Raw genomic sequence first — 26,800 nt, 5'->3', positions numbered from 1 at the left:
CAATTATTGACATGTCAGAAAGTGGTAAACACTTGTCAGTTACCTAAATTTTATTTCAGTAAATGATAACAAAAAAAATATATGAAGAGTTTTCTTGTGGGTTGCCGACATTTGAGAGGCCGGTATCGATTTTAGTCGCAAAAATGTAAAAATGATTGGTTTTGTCGAAGAAATTCTACACTTTTTGCTACCTAATAGAAGTAACAAGTACTTTTACTGATAATTTTTTTGAAAACAGACTCACTAAATTAGTGATGATTTTTTTTCTGATGGAGTTTAAGTAAACGCGCGTAAAGCACTGATTATGTCGATCTTATTTGTAAATTTCGTAAAGTTTGGACTGCTAAAAATTGTATTTTTGTATTACATGGTAATTATTGAAAAAAAAAATATATAAAATATCTATAAAAATCACCAACACATATTTGCATGAGTACAAAATGGCATACACGTTATCTATAAGTAAGTTATATTACGCGTTTATCTTACAAAACAGTTATTGTTATTAAGTACGGTTATTAATTAATAAACAAAAAAGGTGAGCTCCATACAACCAGTCCTTTAAGTGTATAGAAAATGTATCTATGTAAGTAGTTAAAAACATTTGCTACTTACATATTTTTTTATTAATACTTAAGCCTGTAAGGTGTATTAGGGTAATTTGGAATTATGTACATCCAAATGTCAGATAGTTCCGAAAGTTCCTTTAAATCCATCTTATCAGTCTACTTTTGGAATTATTCCGCATACGGAAATGTTTAGGAATTACCCGAACACACCTTTTATCATTTATAGGCGAACGAAACTTGGAAGAACTAATTCTCGAAAATTAAACCTGAAAATGTCACCGACATCATTGAAGAGATTTTCTAGAATATACACAAAATATTACTTGTTTATGTTTAATATTGTAAAAGGATACGAAAGGTCTTAATTAATGATAAAAAAAATAACATCAAATAATATATCAACTATTATTCAATGGCACGCGTACAGCGTCTATACTTTGGGTCTTATTTTTGAAAGGGCACTCCAGGTATGGTATGAAAAAACTATAATAAATCTTCGTAGGGGAGTGAGGGGTCCCAAACCATTTTTTTGGCCAAGGTGCGCGCATATAAAGCGGCGCAAGGGCCCAAAGCAGTCATTCACTAGATCGCTCGCCGAACTATCGAAGCTCCGATAACTTCCAAACTTACCTGTTTCGTGTGTTCACGCTGTACGCTACGGTTTAGCGTCACTTTAACATGGTCCACGAATTTCAAAACAAAGTTGCGGATTATGGCCTCTACTCTTCATACATCAAGACCGAAACACCAAGAATGATACGCATCGCACCAGCGCCAGAGATGAAGTATTCAAATGTGGATATGCAAGATATCGAACCAAAAAAGTACAACTATAAAAACAACCCATACTCAGGCGCTCAGGCTGCTTCAATAGCGCGAAGAAACGCCAGGGAAAGGAATCGAGTGAAGCAAGTGAACGACGGATTTAATGCGCTGCGGAAGAGACTGCCGGTTGCCGTTATAGCTGCTCTGTCGGGCGGGGCACGCCGTGGTTCCGGAAAGAAATTAAGCAAAGTAGACACACTCAGGATGGTGGTCGAATACATTAAGCATTTGCAACAAATTCTGGATGAAAGCGACGTCGCTTTGGGTATCAAAAGAGATACGCCAACTACTTCTATGGAGCTACCTTACGAGGTCGATGAAGGAATTTTTGCGGGACGCAGCTCACCGTATTCAGAGTCAGTGCCATCACCAGCCGGGTCGGATTGCTCTTCGGGTGTGTCGTCATCGTATTCCTCTGGCAACGCTCCGTGTTCTAAGTACACCGCTCACCATCATCACGCCATAGAACAATTCAGTCCAATGGAAGAGGACGACCTGCTTGACGCAATTACCTGGTGGCAACATAAGTAAAGTTTCTTTATTGTTAAAATAGACAATCAGATCTAGTCATATATGTAAGGAATAATGTATAATTAGTAATTATTTATTTATGTAAATAATAAGGCTGTGAATCTATATATCAGTAATTGAAGTTGCCACTAGGAATTATATATCTATAAAGTAGGTAGCCATTATTAAATCCTGACAATGTTGCCTCACTTTTTTTAAGGTTTGTATTTATTAAGGTATTAATTAAGTAATAATGCGGATTGAAATAAATAAAACATATTTATATCACAGAGTTTCAGACTTTTCTTTTAACCTTATTTTAGGGAACAAAAATGTTTTTCAAATGTATTCAATACAGGTATGATACTCATATGAATTGTATAGATATTGTGTTTAAGATTACAGTAGTGACCGTACACAAGACAAATCGTCTAATTCTTTTATAATAATAGTATTTTGTTAACGTCCAGAATGTAGAGCTAAAAATAGGCGAACGTTGCCGAGGCGCACATTATTTTCAGATGCACAAAAGTTAAGCGAATAGCCCAAATAGCTAGTGAAATCAGGTTTAAAATTTAATTTAAATAATAAAAGTACTTAGTTTTTGTATGACCATTTCTTTACTTGAGTTCCCGATTTAACAGAATTACATACAAACCTACTATTTAAATATAAGAAATAAAGCTCGTAACTGCTTACCTATGGTAAAGAAGTTAAAGTATAGCGATGCTGTTTCTAATAGAAAACAGCTGTTTTGGGATAAAAAAGGTTAAGGTAAGTATTAATTTTTACTTAACTTACTTAATTCAAAGCTTGATGGAGTCAAGCTTTCAACCAATCCGTACCCGACTTTATTAACTTCTTACCAACCGCCTTAGTGTGACGGTAGACTTATGATACAATTTTAGGTCACAAACCTAATACCGTGTTTATACTCTTAACGTTTAGTATGTGTAAAATAATTTCAAATAGTAAATTAGCTAATTTTGTAATCCCAAGAAATTTATTGATAAAATAATATTGATTCGACCTGAAATACAATTCAACTTGGATTTCGACGCCAAAGTTTGGGGCAATTGAATCTGAATTTCCGATTCTTAATTGGCCAACAAAATTAAAATCAAATGCGATCTATCGAAAAAGTTCAAATGCTACATACATAAAAAAATTAACATAATAACAAATACTCAATACACTATTTTTAAATTTACCCACACAATTACTTCCACATTTAAATATATTAACTTTAATAAAGTGATTTTCATTTAGAATTTATTATCATTTATACGTTAGTGTAAATATTTTTTCCATCAAGCAGTGTCCATCGGCCACGTTTTTCTAACCGTGTGAAGTGCCTGCGAGCAAAACAAAACTGCAGTTACTCGTATCTCTGCAATTGAAAAAAGAGCAATGCGGTTCATATATCTGCTTGATTAAGCCGTCGGTGCGTGGACAACGCGCCGGCGCATTGTTATACAAGATTAATGGTGTTCGCCGAGATAAGGAGGTGGGAGCTAAATGCATTTACATGTGCGAATAAGGGACTGATAAAGAGGGCGAAGAAAGGTGCTGTGGTACCCACCGTTTAGTGTCCGCGACACAGTGCTCACTTGTGTAGGAGATTAATTACGATCATGTACAGTTTTCTTTTCCATATATTAGGGAAAAATATGATGGAATATCACAATAGAAGTTTTGTAACCAGTTTAATTTTTGAGTTTGATAACAAAAGTTTTGAGTAGGGGTACTCAACATTTAAAAGATTATTAAGAAACAGAAAACGCTGCAAAGATGTAGCCTTTATGGCTTGTTACGTACAGTACCCAAGTAACACACAAGCAGGATAATAGAGTAAAATTATCATCTTATTCAAATTAAGATTGCATAAATTTTGTGTATAAGCGGTGGAAATTAGTAAATTCGGAATAAGAAAATAATGTGGGCCTAGTGGGGCCTATATACCAATAAATGCTGAATAAATTTTGCATAGTATCGGTTTTGCACATTAAAGCTGAATAATACTTATTTCTTACACAGTTAGTCAGACATTATTCAGCTCAAAGCATTTGTGGTTACTAAAAGCTGCATAATAGCAGCATTAGCAGCAATTAGCTGTATATATTCTGTGTTGTGAGATATTAAGCAGACAATATTAAGAAAAATGTGATAGTGGCTGCATTTACTGAAAAGAAGCGTCGGTGAAGACTTTCAACTGTATAAAAGCGATTGCAGTTTCTGTTTTACTGCTAGTTTTTGAATTAAGGTGCACGCTATTACTGGAAGCTGTAATGAAATCCACATATTATTTGTTATTCAGTAGCCGCATACATGGGTTAGTTATGGCTTTTATAGACATAACGTCTGAATAATAAATACTAAAACAACGCTTATACTTAAGTTATAGCGATTTTAGTACACATATACTATCTATTCTTGCTAAAAGCTGCAAAATGAACGCAATGAGAAGCTCTATTCAAACTACTGCTTAGTATCAACAAGTGCGCGGTGGAGAGGGTTCCGTAGATTTACACGGTCAACAGTGCTACTTGAGCCTGATTGCTTTGAGCTTGAGCGTGTTTTTATTTTATTTTGAACGCATCTTGCGTATTTATTCTTTAATCCAACCATTATTTAAAAAATCGAGGTTTAGTTTTCTTAACAATTCTCTTCGATTGGTTATTTTACACAAGATGCATTGTCATTTTAATGACGTAAAACAATTGCTAGCTACCATCGTAAACACTGTTAACTGACCATTGGCATACCTTACTGCAACGAGATAAAGTTTACCAATGGCCATTTAAGGTTGTTGCTAGTTGGCAAACAAGGTGTCAAATGCTAGTTATTGATATTGTTGCATTAAAAACTTGTAGACTGGACTGGGTATGAGAAAAATAAAATAATCACCCCCATTAAAATATAGCGAAATCGATTCACCTGTCGATTTTGAACACACCGTTTTTAGGTTTCAAGTGGGTCTACTCATACCCATCCCACACTATACTCGTACTCATACCTAAACAATACTGCCCATACCAAACTATACTTGTACTCATACCCGTGATACCCGCTACTAATATACCCGCACCTTCGCACCTATACCATATTCATATTCATACCATACTCGTAACCACACCATACTCATACTATACACATCTTCCTACTCACGTCGTACATCTTTGCGTATACCTTTACCTTCTACATATTTGTCGGAACTGATAACGGAAAATAACTGTGTAATCTGCCGTACCCCCAGATTTATCATATAACTTAAATATTATATCGCGTTTATAATATTAGTAGGAAGTAGGATTGAATATTGCCCGTGTTATGTAACCTATAATGTTTCTCATCAAACTAGTGAGGATCTATGTGGTTTTTACTATTTGTGTATAGAACCCTAATAGGCTTTAAGTTTGAGAAAACAATTACTATTATACTGATGTTATTCAAAACTTGGTGTTCTAAAACCATTATTATCTAACATGTAGCTTGGTAACGCGAATAATGTGAATGCTTATTCAGAAATTTAGCACAATAATAGCTGTGGCAGCAGCTTATATTCAGCACAGTCGGACGCCATTACGGTTGCTCATATTCTAACCTCTACAATTAGTAAGGAATTGAAAATGAACAGAAAAACCCATTTTTATTCATTTATAAAACTAGTTTTATCGTAGCATAACTTGTTAAAGTACATTTTCTATCACTAAAACATCTAAACACCGCAAAAAAATTACAAATTTAAAAGTGGAGTAGTAAATTTTCTATATTTACTTTTTAAACAGTGCATTATTTACGCGGAGCTTTAAAATTTTAAATAAAATGTAAATATATATTAACAGTAAAGTCGCATGCGCAATGAAATTTAAGTTATGTAAACATCAAGTAAATATATGGGTGATGTCCTCCTTATTTTGTAAGTATTCACTTCAGAAACTACACTTTGACACGAGTTCACAAATTAAAATGGAAGACAAATCATTGATTTAACACAAATATCTGAATATATTTTCTGTAGAAGTGCACTTTGGAACCAAAAGCTTCATAACGTGTGAATAACTGATGCATTGTGTACAAAGCTGGATAACTTTGGTTTAAAAGCTGTATTTAAGTAAGTTTTTAACAGCCTCTATACAAGTGTTATTCAGCGATTCAATGTGTGGGCACACACTTATACAGCTATTACATTCCTGTTATTCAGTAATAAGCGGCGTGGGCACTGCCCACTTTGCGCCCAAACCTTCTGTATAACGTCTGTATAAGCGCTTATACAGCAGATATACAGCTACCTTATTCAGCATACAGTACGGCATGCTCTAATATTCAAACAATATTCAGCTACTTTTGTGTTACTTGGGTAAGCATCAATATAAACAGTGATAGCCAAAACCAGATAGCCAAAATCAGAACATACTTATTACAACGGTGTGTTGCTATTCCTACGTATGGCGTCTTTGGATATTGTAGATAGGTCTACAAAATGCCCTTTTTCAATTCTACCTATTGTGACGGACGGACAACTACGGAGTGCAGTGCAGTGTACTGAGCATGACACGATAGGCTCTTGACCGGTTTTCATAGTTCTAATTTAGTTGTACTTTTAGATTTTAATTCTAGTTGTTATAAGAATAAAAAAAAATATTACAACTCTAGTAATTGGATGATGTATTTATAATTTAATTGTTAAATGAGTATTTACTACTCAAGAGGTAAAAAATATTCTTATTGAAATTATTAGGCATCGTCTGCAACTGTAAGTGCAAATCAATATTATCGGCGGGCCGACTGAGCTTTACGATTATTGCCGATTCTCTAGTGGATTAAAAGCTAGTAAAAAGAGCATTAATTATTGTAATTAAACCTTTTTTTCTGTGATTCCGCTCGTTAAAGTGCTCATAATAAAAACGTAAATAACTGTAAGTACGTCGCAAATTTTCGCTGACGGAAGAATTCAGGAAATATAATTACTTCTCTGGTTTACGAAAACTATCCATACATACTGTTTTGTATTTTTTCTACCTAAAGGAATCAGTTAAACTATAGGTACATAATAAGATAATTTGGGATAATCTTACACATCGATCTATTTCGACAATAAGCTCAATAAGGCTTCTAACTGTTGTTACTAGACGACTCGTGCCGCACACTGGTGGAATTCCGCCTTTACATAAATACACCCAGCGGTAATAGTGCATGGTAACTTAAATGGATTCCATTTACACTGTGTCCATGCAATTTTGCAGCACGCTGTACAATACCTTGAGCGCAATTTCATATTAATTTTATATGCATGGTGGGCAACTAAAAATTATCACAGCTTACAAAAGTAGATACGGTCGCCGTTTCATAAATGTTATTCTTATGCTACTTATCTCTTTCATGCCATTCCAATTTTCGATTAGATTTTACGTGTGTCACCTTCGTTCGTCTAGATTAAATCAAATGTAAAATCACAAACTTACATTTTATTACATGTTGGTGTAAAAACTGCATTCATTTATTGAGAGGGAATGATTTTGGTAAATTCCGGAAACCATTACACCGCATCGAACTCGGCTTTGTGTTGTTAATCTTATTATTGAGCACGTGATCTTTGTGAGTGCGTGATTTTTGCGGAACGCGCGTCGTTAGGTAGGCGAGATTTATACACTGGGTGTTTAAGACTGCGTCGACCGTCCAGTGGCGCCCTCATTGAGGGAATTGTGATTTCTAATATATGTACCAATTAATACCTGTATAAATATAGATATTGTTGTCGTACTGATTCCCCAATTGCTGCACTGCTTATTTGTCTACTTAAATAAACAAAGTGGCTAATCCCAAAAAAATATATAGGTACTTATTCGTAGTAGTTTTTGCACTGGTCATATCAGTTTCTATTATCTGTTACTCTATGGTCGCTATTGTTTTGTAGATTTCACTGAACTAGTGGCTTAATCTATTATAATGTGATTGTTAATGTTTTTTAATCGACTAGAAATTATTTCAATGGAGTCGTTCATTTGTTAAATTTTAATTAATACTTTGCTTTCACTGTATTGTTGAGGCAATTGTTTTCTTAAATATCATCCGCCATGATTAATTATCAATTAATGGCGCTTCAAAGAATCAGCCTTCTATCTTTAGTATATCAGTCTTCTTTTTAGAAAGTGGTTTTGCGCTACTAAATATCCTATTGGCCTAATTGTCAAGACGAGAACGAGATATAAACTCAGTATTAAAGAAAACCTCGTAAAGGACGTAAGTAAATATAAATAATTTTTATGCTAAATGAATAATTAAGACTTACGACCACAAGAACCAAAGCCGTCGCATATGCAAATGGTTTATGGCCCCGTTCGGCGGATGGGAGCATGGATCGTCTGCGTCACTAACCATGTTGAGATTTATATAAGTAAGTACTACTAACACGCGCGATAAACCGATACTGGAAGGGGTAGACATTATAGTCGTAATAATATATATAAAGATATTCAATAAAATTACTACTATTTTTGTATATATGTAAAATAATTTATCTACACACATATCATAAACTCTCTATGATGCCTTCAAAATCCGTAATTAATGGCCCACATTACGATAAACTGTTTTGTTACAGCAAATTTCTTATCTGTGAAAATGTGGTAATAGCTTCATTACTATATCAAAATCGATTTGGTAATGCATTCAAATTTCGAACATCTCTGAAAAAAAAAGCAATTTGATTTGACCCCTATTCTAATATCAGTCGAGATTAAGTTTTATTCGAAATCAAATGACAATTGCATACAATATTGACAAATCTCGCATGTAAGTTGGTATCGGACGATATGGTAAACGACCCCGACTCTAGTTTGTCTCTGAATTAAAAAAAACTACGGATGCGTGACGTGCGTGAAAAAAGTTTTCATTTGCCGCCATTTGACGTACAGTTTATCTTTTAATCGGTTTGTAAGTAAAAAATAATTTGTTTTGTTGTTTTTAAAGTAACTATAACAAAAGTTTCGTGTAAAATGTGCGATAAAGATATTTCGGAGACGCCACATATCCGCGAGTTCCGCCAGAGAGGAAAGTGCCCCAATGTCGGCTGTAATATTATGAGGTTAGGTTAGGTTAGGTTAGGTTAGGTTAGGTTAGATGAATATTTCATAGAAAGTTTATAATATGTGTGTAGATAAAGCAGTGTATGTAACTGTACATTAAAACACTCGTGTGATACTACATATTATGAAACTCATTTCATTCGTTTCATAAACCCACACTCGTATTTTAATGCCTTTCATTATGTGTCAGTCACATAAACTACTATAATATTGGTAGGTAGTTGCGTTTTTCTTTAATTTTTGCTATTACTTTAGTACACCTCATTTAGAAAGTCGTAGATATACTACGAGCATTTTTCTATATTGTCATTGTTGTAGGTCACAAAATGTAAGTTTTTTTTATCATTATACTTATTATTGGCGGTTGACAATAGATTTGCTATCATTAAATAAAATCAATTTCGTTATAAATATATTAAGAACATATCCAGTAATTGTATGAGAGTAAGAAATAAAGCTAGCAGACGGATCGATAAATAATTGTCGGATATCGGCTTCCTCCGCCGTCGGCACGGACGACGTGATAGATGCGGCCGGGGTCAGGAAAATATTTGTTGAACACTAACTGAAAATTAAGTGTCTGTCTTGTTAACCCTTTTTACTAAATTAGACATTGGGTAGGTAACACTTAGATTCTGCCATTTACAAAATCCACGAGGAGCGACTCGTAAGCTTTCTTTTATGCGTCTGGCTTCGGGACAATCAATCGCGATTGTCAATCATGCGAGATTGTCAGTCGCCGCCATGATAATCGAAATTAATAGATGAGTAAGTATTTTCATTTCCTAGGTTTTTCTGTCGAAATGTCAATACTTTTAGATTTGGCTACTCAAATTAGTAGGTACTAGTATATTTCGTCAAAGTTTAAAAGTAATAACGTGGTTTAGCCAGTTATTAAAATATAAAACTATAAATATCAGAAGTTGGACAGCCAATTGATGTAATAGTCGGTTTCTTTGAACTACTTACCTACTTGTACTTATATGTATATATTATATCAGTATCTACTAATTATTATACTAGTAGTTATTCATAGGCAGCTGCAAGTGAAGAAAAAAGTTTCTTAACCTTTAATTTAAAATCATTCAAACTAGACAATTATACAAATTATTATGACAGAAAACAAGCACCTGGGACCCAGTCGCTGTTGTTAGAAATCAATTACAACTTGGCGCCTGCTCGTACAATGAAAGAAAGCTACTTGACCGAGAATCGCCAGTGTCCAATTACTGTACTAAACTTTTATGAATGGTAAAAGATATTTGATACTGTGTTTCGTGCCTATCAAAATTAAAGATCGTTTTTTTGCCTGACAATTACCTGTCTATTAATAATTTTCACAAGTTTTAAATCTGCTCAAGATGTTGCTAATGTACCTAACTTGCGTACCGACAAATCGGAAGACGGACCTTTATGATGTGCAATTTGAGATCGATTTCCGCATGAAATGAATCAAATAAGTAACACTCACCATCCGCGGTATATTTTTTCTGATATCCTCGTTTTACTTTTTGCCGTTGCGGTTGTACAAAAAGCACAGTAGGTACTACCTATAAGTTTTTCAATTCTTTCTCGTACTTGAGGAGAGTAATTGTTGCAATTTGGTATAAAAGCTTTTTAGTTTACCACTAATAATTTTGAGTGTAGCCTGGGCATTTATATTTAAGTTGCTTTTTAGGGTTCCGTGCCGATCGTCTTGCAATATCTGAACCACACCATGCAGCAGTAAGTGTACGCGAATTCGGATTAAGAGTTAGTCAGTTAAATTATGAGTTTTAGTTTTCACCATATTTCGTTAAAGCCTGGCATATATCATTTAAATAACTCTTTTTCTGTAGGTACAGGCAACAAAATATATAAAAAAGTAATGATTTAAAAAATGTGAAATATCTAAAATAAACATTTTGCTTCATAAAAACTCATGTTATCTTTACAGATGCAGAAACAATTTCAATCCATAAGAGCTGCTATCTCATCCATTACAAGGTAAGCTTAAGGACTAATACATTACTCGTACTTAACTGCATGTAGTTTCAGTTTAGTTACGTTTAGTATTACATTTATTTAGTAGTTTAATGGACTATAGATTGAATGCCGAGCTAGAAGATAATGTCAGGAATTATGTTCTGCAGTTAGAACTGACTGTAAACCTGCCACCGAGAAGCGAACAAAAAAACATTTAGATATATCTGTCACTCCTGCATTATCGAAGGAATTTTTACATACTCTGTCAAGCCATTTTCGTCAGTTGAAAAGAGCGGCAAATTTAAAAAATGTAGGCGCGAAGGGTTATCGTCCGATAGAAAATTTGAATTTCGCGCCATTTTCTACTGACAAACTTGCTTGACCGGCTATAAGTACTTAACACTATATGTTTATCTTTAACAACGAATTAACGTATATTTAAAAAATACTGGGTAATAGTAATTTTCTGATTATAAAAAAATATTATCTACCTTGCTAGAGCAATTTCATAATTTAAACATCTGATCGACAAAAAAAATTAATCCTGAAGAGGACATTTAAATGATGTTTCCTAAAAAACGCCGGCGTGAAACCCATAAAAGGGATTATAAGGTTGGAAAGGCTTAATGCTCTAGGATTCAATTAGGTGAAATAAGCTTAAGTGGGTATCCGCTATTTTGACAGCAGTCAAATTATCAAAAATTGAAGTCGCTTCCGTTGTATTACAACTAAACAAGGGTTGACAAACTAAATACTACCTTCCTTAAATACATTTAGAAATTACTACTTTTGATTCGTAAGAGTACGAGGCAATTTATATCATATGTATGTCCTAGCCCCTTTTTCCTAAGTGCTGAGGGAATAAGAACTAATCACGTGGGCACAATAAAATAAAATAATTGAACTGAAGTGCTCAAGAGTTATTCTAATACCTATATAGTATTATAAAAACCTATAATAGGTAAGATATTTTTATTTTACCTAATCCTGATTTGTAGACTTGCGTAACCGAACGACAATAGTGCACAGCATAACCGATCTATGTAACCATTTATCAAATACGTCTTATTCCAATTGTCCCTCAAAATGTCCATAGACATAGTAAATGTTTTCACTGTTCAGTTTCTAATGTGTAATCTGCCTTTAAATTTTAATTTAATTTTTGGAAAGGTGCATGAGAGTGAGGTTTATACTGTGGATGATTCTACCATACGGTTTAGAAATATATGTGGAAAATTCTTGTACAGTAACAGACACCGTAAGAGTCAAGTGTAATTACGGATAGTGTTATCTTAGATCCAGTGACGCGTGTCCCGACATCCGCAGACACTTGTACAAAATGCGGGCGAAGATAATTTGTCATCTTGCGCTACCATTTATCTTTAACTTTAAAAACTTTAAGCTCATTGTCGTTTGTACCCATACTAGAAAATAATTGTCAGATCTAGTTTCCTAAATTCATTGTTGACAATATTCAGAACGTGACTAGTTATATCCAGTTTACCTACTATTTTTTCGCGTCGTAAAATGCAAAGAACTGTTAGTCTAGATATTTGGTTACTTATAGAAACAATATTATTAAACTTGACCATAACGAGAAAAAATGTGGCAATTACAAATATCATAAATAATCCATGTTCCCTATCAGTGCAAAAGGCAATTTCTTTAAAATACCCAAAGTAATGTTCCCACGACGTGCGAATAGCTTCCGCATCAGGTGCTCGGATCGAAAAAGGTTCCTAAATAAATTCCCGTCTCAAAGGGTTCCCATATTATTATTATTCTGATTGACAATCGCCCTTTCCACTACGAGCCTTTTTTCTACCAGATATAAAACTAATATTGGATTGTTCCATCCTCTTCCGCTAGTTTTTTTCCGCCATTGCAGTGCATTTAATTTTATGAAAAAAGCTACTCTATTTGACGTGCTTTTAGCCAGAATATCAGGTTCATGGGAGGGTGTAGAAAAAGACAATGGGTAAGACGAAAACTTTGTACCACCCAAAGTTGAGAAAGGAATTTGATATAATTAAATTATCTAATTAGATACAGGTAACACTCTTATTCTTACTTAGCCATTTATGTAAGTTTTACAAAACAACATTAATCTATGTGGACCAAAATTGAAGCTTCTGCGTTACGACTACAGGTCGAATTTCGTATGACTTGAAAATTATCTCATGGCGTCTGTTTGATACACATAATGTCGCCTACCAGTGATGAATGACCATATAGTGATTTAAAGGGGTACGATTTGAATGAAAAGGGATTTAATACTGAATTTACTATCTTTGTCTGTAGCCAACGCTAGAGTCCAATAAAACCATTAAATTAACTTCAAGCAAGATTCTTCGAAGTTCGAACAATCTAATATTGAATGTATCTGGCTGGTGTGACACAAAAACTTTTAGTTAAATCTGTTAAGTGTTAAAAAAGAGATGTATAAGATATGGTCGCCATAATTAAGACGAGGTGCGAAAAAACGATCTCTCGTATTAAGATCGAATCTGAACATGTAAGACAAATCGCTGCCAACTATGTCAACCCTTGGGTGCTCAAAAGACAGCGCCCGAACCCATTTATCCATTTTTTAGCTCTCGAGTTACAATTAACAATGACAGCGGTCAGGTTGCGTACAAAAAAGCTACCACTGAATACGAAATCCATTTTATACTTTTTTCTAATTTTATACGGGGACAGCGTCGAACAGTTTTATTGCGTTTAGTATTATGTTCATATCTATATTTTATGAGCTCGCTTCGATATTTAGCGGCAAAACATCGATTTCCTTTGTATTTCTTGCGTGTGATCTCGTTTGACAAAAGTGCTAACATTTACATCCATAAAATATTTTGACTTCTCTATTAAGGACTTTGACATTGTCCGAACAAGTTTAATTTGGTTTTTTGTAGAAATTTTAGAACGTTACATTGTCAATAAAAAATGCTTCTTCGCTAGAAAACATTCCATAGAACGTCTTTCAACCCTTTCTGGGTTTAATTATCGGTTGTCTACTACGTTAATCAAAAACGTGTTATTAAAAACTATTAGGGTATATCAGAGTAATGCCATTGTTGTAATCTGCTCTACCTATAATATTCGCTTGTCACTCCCTAAGTTCTAATTTAGTTAAAAGTATGATTAGTAGTCTGAAGGATGAAATTAATATTTAAATATTTTGATTTAGGGCTATAATTATGTATTGTTACCTATAGAATATGTTAATTGTAATCCATTTTTAAGGCATACTGTTCTTTTAGCTTGAGTTTTCCTATATAAATATTCGTATCTATGTCGCATAATGTATTAAACCAAATATGTCTTCTCAACCCGATGACTAATGTTGTATTTTTTTCAATTTTAACAAAAGGAGAGTGTTATTTTTCATTCATATCAGTATTTTCAATTCACAACTGCCAAATAACGATAGCATCGATGCGTGGACGGCTGTCAAAAGTTATATTTATTTTCTTTAGAAATTCATAGAATCCATGCGAATTGAGCATCGAGATGTTTGCGGTGCCGCGCACAATGCGCACAACCCTTTGGCGACACAATGCGCGTCACTAATCTAGATCATGTGCGCTATTGTGCGCGTATTGTCGGGCACCCTGCGCCTGCGCGCAGCAGGGAAAAGGCCGCTCGGATATCTCACTCGATGTCGATTTATAAGAAATTACTGCGCTCCGGGGGCCAGGTAGATGCTCCCACGGATGCATATTCGCACAATACAAAAACTTAGCTCTTCAAAAATTAACAAACAGGAAATGAAAAATATTATTTTTATACTTCCTTTAGCTTCCTATTGTAGGTACGAAATATTTTTTTTTATAAAAATTGCTTCCGAATCGCGATACTTTCTCCTTTTGAAGGTAAAGGCTTAAAGATAGCCTATAAGAACAGCTCTGTGATTATTGTACTGCGTAGTCAACACGTACGCAACAATTTCGTCAATTATGTAAAATATTGGTAGGAGATGTATGCATTCGACTGGTCATTACTTTTTATCCTCTGGCTGACTAACGGTTCATTAATTTTGTGGACAAAAGTCGTGGAGATGTTACATTTAATTAAGTGATTAAATTATTTTTACCAGAGAAGAAAAAAATAAACAAAAAAATACTACCGGAACCTGATTTAGAACAATCGCAAGGGCACTCGCTTTAACAATCATAGAAATTACTTTTACAGTTAGATTAGAAAGTAATAATAATAATAATAAACCGCTGACACTGACAGACGTTCTTTTACATTTCTTTACAAAAAATATATTTTTACATGTGGTTTTTGCCCTAAAAGACTGATCATATACCCACCGTGAACCGAGTTATTTGTAAATCTTGCGGACAACTCATATAATTGAGTATTAAAAACCACGACCATGGGTTGCATTCGTTACTACCGTGTTGACATCTGTCATACACCAGCGGCAAAACCAGGCAATTAGAAATGATAACAAGAAGTCGAACTAAAGCGGTAACAACTAGCGCACGCCCACCACCCCCGCCCGCCTCGTCCACTTCCTCGTCCACATCGTCGTCAGGCGACGAGTTCGCAACGGCGCCTGACACAGACGGGTCCAGTGACGAGAGCGGGCCGCCGCCGCCGCCGCCACGACCACCTGCGCGACGAGGGCGGCCACCGCTGCCGGCACGCTTGGGGCCTGCGGGACATCCTGCCCCGCCCACGGCTCCCGCTGCCGGTGGTATAGTGCGACGCATGAGATGGACTCGAGACATGAACGAGAATGTCATGCGCGCCTATTATGGGGCTACAGAGGGGGGAACACTGCTGTCCTCCTATCGTTCGAGAATACTGCCTTTGTTTCAGACTCTTGAACCCACCATCACCGTGTCGGAGCAGCGATTATCGGATCAGGTGCGCGTCATTCAGCGGCTAAAGCGCTTGGATGACGCGACATTTGATCGACTTCGCCAGGAGGCTCTCTCTGCTCGCGCGGACTCCACCTCGGTGCGAGATCTACCCGCCACGTCGCCGGATCCGGTGCCCGTACCCGACCTGGCACCGGAGGCGCCACGGGTTGATTTCTGTACCGACGAGGGGGACTTCGCGAGTCAGAATGTGAGTACGACTGCTAATGAGCAACTGAGGAGGACTTTGGAAGAGGCGATTACACAGTATCGCGTCACAACCAACTCTAGGCCACGATTACCACGTCTGCCTATGAATAGACGCAATCTAGCGCTAATGGGAGCCCTAAACGCTTTACTAGAGCCATATTTACGGACTAGTAAAGATTTAGATGATACGCACTCGATCATGTACTGCGGAGCCATCGCGGCGTGCCGTGTTGCTCGCGTCAAGTTTCCGGACACTGAACGTGCACCTAGGGCCGTCGGTGGTGTCCCTGCATGGCAAGTGCGGATCGAGCGACGTATCAGCTCGTTTAGGACTCTCATCGCAAAGCTGATCTGCTTCAGGGGGGGCAACAATCGCCCCCGAGTAATGCGCTTTGTGAACCAGGCGTTCGCGGGGACGGATATCGGGCCCCGCGACTACATGGCCAATGTCACAGAGCGCATCGACTTTCTAAAGCAAAAAGTCTATGCATGGGCAAACCGTATTCGCCGCTACAGAGAGCGTGTGGATCGATTCCAGCAGAATCGCCTTTTTCAAAGTGACCAAAGGAAAGTGTACCGAAGGTGGGAGGAAGCCAACCTTCGTACGCCCGACACGCAGCCGCCGGATGCTACTGCCACGACTGACTTCTGGCGTAGCATCTGGTCGGTGCCTGCCGGGCACACCGAGGGGAGTTGGATGAGTGTTGTCGAGCATGAGTGCGAGTCCATCGAACCCATGGGGGCAGTCATCATCAGCCCCGATGACGTGAGTTGTGCCATCCGCACGGCCCAGAACTGGAAAAGTCCTGGGCCGGATGGATTGCACAACTTCTGGCTAAAGTGGTTCCGATGCTCGCACTCGCGCTTGGCAGCACAATTTCAACAAGCCCTCGAGCTTGGTTCTCTTCCACCTTCCTTAACAACTGGTGTCACCTTCCTGCTCTATAAGTCCGGTAGTACCACGGAAGCGAAGAACTACAGACCCATCACATGCTTGCCTACACTATACAAGCTCCTTACATCCATTTTGAGAGCAAAAATCAACGCGCACATTGTTGCAAACAATATTCTGGCTTCCGCTCAAAATGGATGTAGGGTTGGGTCCCGTGGTACTAAAGAGCTCCTCCTTATAGACATGACCATCTGCCAACAAATCCGACGGAACAGGGGGGCCCTCTCAGCCGCTTGGATTGACTACAAGAAGGCCTATGATTCGGTGCCTCATTCATGGTTGGGGAGGGTCTTAGAGTTGTATAAAGTTGATGCAGCTTTGAGAGCCTTCCTAAGCACGTGTATGAGGCAGTGGACCACAGTCCTTCGTCAACCAGGAGGCGGGGATGACCGCCCTGGCCCGCAGGATTTTATAAGGATTGAGCGAGGAATCTTTCAGGGCGACAGTCTGAGTCCCCTGTGGTTCTGCCTAGCTCTGAATCCCCTCAGCACCCTGCTGAAAGATTTGGGACTAGGTTGCCGGCTTCAGAGAGAGGGTGAAGTCATTTCTCACCTTCTGTACATGGATGACCTCAAATTATTTGCACCAAATAGCCAAGACTTGTTGGAGCTACTGAAAACCACCGATGTCTTCAGTAATGCCATCAACATGGAATTTGGTATCGATAAATGTGCGGTTATGCATGTACAGCGGGGGAGGGTTGTAAATTCAACAAATTTACAACTCTCTGAGACAATGTCTTTCAGATCTATCTCTGAATCAGAAACCTATAAATACCTTGGTATGTCACAGTCGTTGGGTATTGAGGATGAGGGTATTAGACGGTCGGTGAAGGAGCGCTTTTTCAGTCGGCTCACAAAAGTCCTAAACAGTCTTTTGTCAGGAGGCAACAAAGTGCGCGCCTTCAACGCCTGGGTAATGCCCCTACTCACATACTCCTTTGGCATACTAAGGTGGACTCAGACCGAGCTGGACGCCCTGGATCGGAGGGTCCGATCACTGCTCACCACACATCGTATGCTACACCCACGCTCGTCAGTTATGAGATTGTACATCCCACGGAAGTGTGGAGGCCGAGGCTTCCTAAATGCCAAGGATCTCCATAACCGCGAGGTGTACAATCTCAGGAATTATTTCCTTAACAACGAGTGTGGGATGCATCGTGATGTGGTGGCAGTAGACAGGAACCTAACGCCGCTCTCCTTGGCAAACGAGAACTGGCGTAAACCTGTGGTACTAAGTACTGCGGATCGCAGGGCGGCATGGGAGAGTAAGGTGCTACACGGGCGGTTCTACAAGGCCCTCACGGGACCCGACGTGGACCTGCTCGCGTCGGTGAACTGGTTACGATTCGGGGACCTCTTCGGAGAAACCGAGGGTTTTGCCTGTGCAATTGCGGACGAAGTGATGATGACGAACAACTATCGGAAATATATCCTGAAGGACGGTACGGTCGACATTTGTCGGGCATGCCGCCGTCCCGGAGAGTCACTCAGGCATATCATTTCCGGTTGTTCTCATCTTGCTAACGGCGAGTACTTGCACAGACATAATCTCGTAGCCAGAATTATTCACCAGCAACTTGCTCTTCTATATGGCCTTGTGGACCGCGAAGTACCGTACTACAAGTACTTACCTGCGCCTGTTCTCGAGAATGGTCATGCCACGCTCTATTGGGATCGATCTATCATCACAGACAGGACTATTGTAGCCAATAAGCCTGACATTGTGATAATAGATCGATCGCAACGTCGGGCCGTGCTCGTTGACATCACCATCCCCCATGATGAGAATCTCGTGAAGGCCGAGAAGGACAAGTCCAGTAAGTACCTAGACTTGGCTCACGAGATAACCGCCATGTGGGATGTTGATTCGACGATCATTGTCCCGATAGTCGTTTCAGTGAACGGTCTAATAGCGAAGAGTCTCAACCAACATCTTGAGAGACTCTCGCTAGGTGGTTGGATCAAGGGTCAGATGCAGAAGGCGGTGATCTTGGACACGGCGCGGATAGTCCGCCGGTTCCTCTCTCTGCAGCCCTGACCACCGGTAGCTTGGGCCTTGCCCCGCTGCTGGCGGCACCCTAGGTTAGGTTTTTTATAATGTGTTTATATTCATTTTTATTGTTTTGTAAGTGTTTTTATATTTTACTTTTATATTCATATTATAAATAGCCTAACTTAAGATGAGAAATGAATAAAGATAATAATAATAATAAATACTAAAGAGCTCCTCCTCATTGACATGACCATCTGCCAAGAAATCCGGCGGAACAAGGGGGCCCTCTCAGCCGCTTGGATTGACTACAAGAAGGCCTATGATTCGGTGCCTCATTCATGGCTGGGGAGGGTCTTAGAGCTGTATAAAGTTGATGCAGCTTTGAGAGCCTTCCTAAGCGCGTGTATGGGGCAGTGGACCACAGTCCTTCGTCAACCAGGAGGCGGGGATGACCGACCTGGCCCGCAGGATTTTATAAGGATTGAGCGAGGAATCTTTCAGGGCGACAGTCTGAGTCCCCTATGGTTCTGCCTAGCTCTGAATCCCCTCAGCACCCTGCTGAAGGATTTGGGACTAGGTTGCCGGCTTCGGAGAGAGGGTGAAGTCATTTCTCACCTTCTGTACATGGATGACCTCAAATTATTTGCACCAAATAGCCAAGACTTGTTGGAGCTACTGAAAACCACCAAAGTCTTCAGTAGTGCCATCCACATGGAGTTTGGTGTCGATAAATGTGCGGTTATGCATGTACAGCGGGGGAGGGTTGTAAATTCAACAAATTTACAACTCTCTGAGACAATGTCTTTCAGATCTATCTCTGAATCAGAAACCTATAAATACCTTGGTATGTCACAGTCGTTGGGTATTGAGGACGAGGGTATTAGACGTTCGGTGAAGGAGCGCTTTTTCAGTCGGCTCACAAAAGTCCTTAACAGTCTTTTGTCAGGAGGCAACAAAGTGCGCGCCTTCAACGCCTGGGTAATGCCCCTACTCACTTACTCCTTTGGCACACTAAGGTGGACTCAGACCGAGCTGGACGCCCTGGATCGGAGGGTCCGGTCACTGCTCACCACACATCGCATGCTACACCCACGCTCGTCAGTTATGAGATTGTACATCCCACGGAAGTGTGGAGGCCGAGGCTTCCTAAACGCCAAGGATCTCCACAACCGCGAGGTGTACAATCTCAGGAATTATTTCCTTAACAACGAGTGTGGGATGCATCGTGATGTGGTGGCAGTAGACAGGAACCTCACGCCGCTCTCCTTGGCAAATGAGAACTGGCGCAAACCTGTGGTACTAAGTACTGCGGATCGCAGGGCGGCATGGGAGAGTAAGGTGCTACACGGGCGGTTCTACAAGGCCCTCACGGGACCCGATGTGGACCTGCTCGCGTCGGTGAACTGGTTACGATTCGGGGACCTCTTCGGAGAAACCGAGGGTTTTGCCTGTGCAATTGCGGACGAAGTGATGATGACGAACAACTATCGGAAATATATCCTGAAGGACGGTACGGTCGACATTTGTCGGGCATGCCGCCGTCCCGGAGAGTCACTCAGGCATATAATTTCCGGTTGTTCTCATCTTGCTAACGGCGAGTACTTGCACAGACATAATCTTGTAGCCAGGATTATTCACCAGCAACTTGCTCTTCTGTATGGCCTTGTGGACCGCGAAGTACCGTACTACAAGTACTTACCTGCGCCTGTTCTCGAGAATGGTCGTGCCACGCTCTATTGGGATCGATCTATCATCACTGACAGGACTATTGTCGCCAATAAGCCTGACATCGTGCTGATAGACCGATTGCAGCGCCGGGCCGTGCTCGCCGACGTCACCATCCCCCATGATGAGAATCTCGTGAAGGCCGAGAAGGACAAGTCCAGTAAGTACCTAGACTTGGCTCACGAGATAACCGCCATGTGGGATGTTGATTCGACGATCATTGTCCCGATAGTCGTTTCAGTGAACGGTCTAATAGCGAAGAGTCTCGACCAACACCTAGAGAGACTCTCGCTGGGTGGTTGGATCAAGGGTCAGATGCAGAAGGCGGTAATTTTGGACACGGCGCGTATAGTACGTCGGTTCCTCACTCTGCGGCCCTGACCACCGGCAGCTTGGGCCAAGCCCCGCTGCCGGCGGCAATCTAGGTTAGGTTTTTTATAATGTGTTTATATGTATTTTATATTGTTTTGTAAATGTTTTTATATTTTACTTTTATATTCATATTATAAATAACCTAACTTAAGAGGAGAAATAAATAAGGAGAATAATAATAATAACGCTTGACCTGCGCGGCGCGGGCGGCCACCGCTGTCGGCACGCTTGGGGCCTGCGGGACATCCTGCCCCGCCCACGGCTCCCGCTGCCGGTGGTGTAGTGCGTCGCATGCGATGGTCTCAAACCATGAATGAGAACGTCATGCGCGCCTACTATGGGGCTACAGAGGGGGGAACCAACTTATGCGCGTACCGTGTCCGAATGCTTCCACTGTTTCAGGCCCTCGAACCGACCATCTTCGTGACTGCGCAACGACTATCGGATCAGGTGCGAGTCATCCAGCGGCAAAAGCGGTTGGATGACTCGACACTTGATCGGCTTCGCCTGGAGGCTCTCTCTGCTCGCGCAGCTTCTACCTCGGCGCGGGATCCGCCCGCCACGTCGCCGGATCCGGTGCTGGCACCCGACCAGGCACCGGGGGCGCCGCGGGTAGATCTCAGTGCCGACGAGGAGGAGTTGGCGCAGAGTGTGGGTAGTACAGCCAATGAACAACTGAGGAGGACTCTGGACGAGGCGATTACGCGGTACCGCTCCACACCCGATACTAGGCCACGATTACCACGTTTGCCTATGAATAGACACAATCTAGCGCTAATGGGAGCCCTAAACGCTTTACTAGAGCCATATTTGCGGACTAGTAAAGATTTAGATGATACGCACGCGATCATGTATTGCGGAGCCATCGCGGCGTGCCGTGTTGCACGAGTCAAGTTTCCGGATTCTGAACGTGCACCTAGGACCGCCGGAGGTGCCCCCGCATGGCAAATACGGATCGAGCGACGTATCAGCTCTTTTAGGACTCTTATCGCAAAGCTGATCTGCTTCAGGGGGGGCAAAAATCGCCCCCGAGTAATGCGCTTTGTAAACCAGGCATTCGTGGGGACGGATATCAGGCCCCGCGACTACATGGCCAACGTTACGGAGCGCATCGACTTTCTAAAGCAGAAAGTCTATGCATGGGCAAACCGTATTCGCCGCTACAGAGAGCGTGTGGACCGATTCCAGCAGAACCGTCTTTTCCAGAGTGACCAAAGGAAGATGTACCGAAAGTGGGAGGAAACCAACCTTCGTGCATCCGACTCGCGGCCACCGGATGCTACTGTCATGAATGACTTCTGGCGTAGCATCTGGTCGGTGCCTGTCGGACACACCGAGGGGAGTTGGATGAGTGTTGTTGAGCGTGAGTGCGAGTCCATTGAACCTATGGGGGCAGTCACCATCAGCCCCGATGACGTAAGTTGTGCCATCCGCACGGCCCAGAACTGGAAAAGTCCTGGGCCGGATGGATTGCATAACTTCTGGCTAAAATGGTTCCGATGCTCGCACTCCTACTTAGCAGCACAATTTCAACAAGCCCTCGAACTTGGTTCTCTCCCACCTTCCTTAACAACTGGTGTCACCTTCCTGCTCTATAAGTCCGGTAGTACCACGGAAGCGAAGAACTACAGACCCATCACATGCTTGCCTACACTCTACAAGCTCCTTACATCCATTTTGAGAGCAAAAATCAACGCGCACATTGTCACAAACAATATTTTGGCCTCTGCTCAAAATGGATGTAGGGTTGGGTCCCGTGGTACTAAAGAGCTCCTCCTCATAGACATGACCATCTGCCAACAAATCCGGCGGACCAAGGGGGCCCTCTCAGCCGCTTGGATTGACTACAAGAAGGCCTATGATTCGGTGCCTCATTCATGGCTGGAGAGGGTCTTAGAGCTGTACAAAGTTGATGCAGCTTTGAGAGCCTTCCTAAGCGCGTGTATGGGGCAGTGGACCACAGTCCTTCGTCAACCAGGAGGCGGGGATGACCGACCTGGCCCACAGGATTTTATAAGGATTGAGCGAGGAATATTTCAGGGCGACAGTCTGAGTCCGCTATGGTTCTGCCTAGCTCTGAATCCCCTCAGCACCTTGCTGAAGGATTTGGGACTAGGTTGCCGGCTTCGGAGAGAGGGTGAAGTTATTTCTCACCTTCTGTACATGGATGACCTCAAATTATTTGCACCAAATACCCAAGGCTTGTTGGAGCTACTGAAAACCACCGAAGTCTTCAGTAGTGCCATCAACATGGAGTTTGGTGTCGATAAATGTGCGGTTATGCATGTACAGCGGGGGAAGGTTGTAAACTCAACAAATTTACAACTTTCTGAGACAATGTCTTTCAGGTCTATCTCTGAATCAGAGACCTATAAATACCTTGGTATGTCACAGTCGTTGGGTATTGAGGACGAGGGTATTAGACGGTCGGTGAAGGAGCGCTTTTTCAGTCGGCTCACAAAAGTGTAACAGTCTTTTGTCAGGAGGCAACAAAGTGCGCGCCTTCAACGCCTGGGTAATGCCTCTTCTCACATACTCCTTTGGCATACTAAGGTGGACTCAGACCGAGCTGGACGCCCTGGATCGGAGGGTCCGATCACTGCTCACCACACATCGCATGCTACACCCACGCTCGTCAGTTATGAGATTGTACATCCCACGGAAGTGTGGAGGCCGAGGCTTCCTAAATGCCAAGGATCTCCACAACCGCGAGGTGTACAATCTCAGGAATTATTTCCTTAACAACGAGTGTGGGATGCATCGTGATGTGGTGGCAGTAGACAGGAACCTAACGCCGCTCTCCTTGGCAAACGAGAACTGGCGCAAACCTGTGGTACTAAGTACTGCGGATCGCAAGGCGGCATGGGAGAGTAAGGCGCTACACGGGCGGTTCTACAAGGCCCTCACGGGACCCGATGTGGACCTGCTCGCGTCTGTGAACTGGTTACGATTCGGGGACCTCTTCGGAGAAACCGAGGGTTTTGCCTGTGCAATTGCGGACGAAGTGATGATGACGAACAACTATCGGAAATATATCCTGAAGGACGGTACGGTCGACATTTGTCGGGCATGCCGCCGTCCCGGAGAGTCACTCAGGCATATCATTTCCGGTTGTTCTCATCTTGCTAACGGTGAGTACTTGCACAGACATAATCTCGTAGCCAGGATTATTCACCAGCAACTTGCTCTTCTATACGGCCTTGTGGACCGCGAAGTACCGTACTACAAGTACTTGCCTGCGCCTGTTCTCGAGAATGGTCGTGCCACGCTCTATTGGGATCGCTCTATCATCACTGACAGGACTATTGTTGCCAATAAGCCTGACATCGTGCTGATAGACCGATCGCAGCGCCGGGCCGTGCTCGCCGACGTCACCATCCCCCATGATGAGAATCTCGTGAAGGCCGAGAAGGACAAGTCCAGCAAGTACCTAGACTTAGCTCATGAGATTACCGCCATGTGGGATGTTGACTCGACGATCATTGTTCCGATAGTCGTGTCAGCGAACGGTCTCATAGCAAAGAGTCTCGACCAACACCTAGAGAGACTCTCGCTGGGTGGCTGGATCAAGGGTCAGATGCAGAAGGCGGTAATTTTGGACACGGCGCGTATAGTACGTCGGTTCCTCACTCTGCGGCCCTGACCACCGGCAGCTTGGGCCAAGCCCCGCTGCCGGCGGCACCCTAGGTTAGGTTTTTTATAATGTGTTTATATGTATTTTTTATTGTTTTGTAAGTGTTTTTATATTTTACTTTTATATTCATATTATAACAAACCTAACTTAAGATGAGAAATAAATAAAGAGAATAATAAAATGCTTTATTGCACACTACAAAAGAAATGGTACAAAAGTATGAACAGGTACAAATATGTAGGTAACAACAGGCGGACTTATCGCTAAACAGCGATCTCTTCCAGACAACCTTCAGATAGTGAGAAGGCGAAACAAATTCAGGTTAACGGGTGGTGCGAAAATAAAACAAATAATAAAAATATAATACATATATAAGATATGAAGGATAAGATTGCCGCTATACTGTGCGACTTGTCAAAGGCATTTGACGTCATAAATCACGAGTTATTGCTTAAAAAATTGAAAATGTACGGAATCAAAGGCAGTGCCCATGAACTGTTTACCTCATTCTTGTCAGACCGCAAACAAGTCGTGAAATTACTCACTGATGGCAAGTCAATCCAGTCTGATGCAGGAGATATAAATATTGGTATTCCCCAAGGTTCATCCCTTGGAAATACCTTATTTTTGTTATTTGTCAACGACCTGCCATCGAATATTGGAGCTGGCTTGTCTGTATTGTTTGCGGATGACACAACTGTGTTAGTTGGTGCAAGCTCTTATGACCATCTGGCTTTAAAAATTCATGATGCTTGCAACCAATTGGAGGCATGGTTCTCAGCAAATGGGCTATTGCTTAATTATACTAAATCAAATATTATGTTGTTTTCTGGTCGAAAGGTTCAACTGCCACCGTGCATGGCTAACTTTCCGATGCCCATGTGCGAAAAGAGTAAGTTCTTAGGGTTTATGATTGACAACACTCTAAATTGGAAGTGCCATGTAGACAACCTTTGTGATCGATTGGGTGGTGCGTCGTTTGCGTTGAGAAAACTGAAACCACTTATCTCAGCAGAAGCCTTAAAGCAGGTGTACTTTGCGCATTTCCACTCTATCATGGCATACGGCTCACTGCTTTGGGGCAATTCAACAGATGCCAAAAGAGTTCTGATAATGCAGAAACGCGCAATACGTACACTTGCCGGTGTGAAAGACAGGCACCCTTGTAAAGAGCTTTTTGGTTCTCAACGTATAATGACGCACTACTCACAGTACCTGTTCGATGTACTGATATATGTAAGACAGAATATATCCCAATTTGCACGCATTAACTTTCCGGGCAAACTGCTTCGAGCTGCAGGGCGTCTGAGAACAGTTCCCCGTCGCATGGCACTTTCAAGAAAGAACCCACGAGTAATCGGCCCTACTTACTACGAGCACCTACCTGCCGCTCTGAGACATTTCTCACGGCTCATTAGCCGTGTGACGAAACATTTAAGCGCAAATTGAGAAACCTTTTGTTGGATAACCCTCTGTACTCTGTAAATGAGTACATGGAATTGAATTTGTAACAACATATGTAATTTTATTTATTATTAAATTGTGGATTTGTATTTTAAACATGACATTTTGTTCTTTTGTGATATTTTTATGTTTAAATTCGACATTTTAATGACAGTTACAAATTATTTATGTTGACATCGACTTTAATGTTAACTTGGTTTATATTAAATTGTTTGACATGTTTTTCTTTGTACATGACGATCCTTATTGGGAGACATAATTTTATTAATCTTAATATTTTATATTTTTAAATATATAATGTAATTTTTGACGATCATGATGAGAAGATAAACATAATTTTGACGAATGTAGCAAATTTATAGTGTAATTTTCATCTTGAAATAAAGAAATCTAATCTAATCTAATCTATACTACAAATATAAGAAATAAAAATATACTACATTTATTACTATATAAACATTATATAAATAACAAATAAATATATACATGACAAAGGAGGCTATAAAACAACAAGGAGTTACAAGAAAAATTTTGAAAAATTTATGAAAGAGACAAATAATTATTTTTTAATAGGCTTTTAAAAATAAAGAGTGATTTAGCACGTTTGATATCAATAG

The 26,800-nt window shown here is 40.6% G+C and overlaps 1 protein-coding gene across 1 annotated transcript; it reads left to right on the top strand.

Annotated features, from left to right (window-relative positions):
* Positions 1-1,030: 1,030 nt before the first annotated feature.
* LOC134806297 (achaete-scute complex protein T3-like) lies at positions 1,031-2,018 on the top strand. The gene has a single exon (XM_063779519.1). It carries the CDS (start codon positions 1,248-1,250, stop codon positions 1,923-1,925), a length of 678 nt encoding a protein of 225 aa, XP_063635589.1. The 5' UTR covers positions 1,031-1,247; the 3' UTR covers positions 1,926-2,018.
* The last annotated feature ends 24,782 nt before the right edge of the window (positions 2,019-26,800 follow it).

Source organism: Cydia splendana, chromosome 3, assembly GCF_910591565.1.
Source record: "Cydia splendana chromosome 3, ilCydSple1.2, whole genome shotgun sequence".
Taxonomy (NCBI): Eukaryota; Metazoa; Arthropoda; class Insecta; order Lepidoptera; family Tortricidae; genus Cydia; species Cydia splendana.
Note: the sequence above shows the minus strand (reverse complement) of the source record. Positions and strands in the feature narration are given on the sequence as shown.

Excerpts from the sequence above, each read along its gene's own strand:
- LOC134806297 (XM_063779519.1), top strand. The coding sequence starts at position 1,248 with ATGGTCCACGAATTTCAAAACAAAGTTGCGGATTATGGCCTCTACTCT.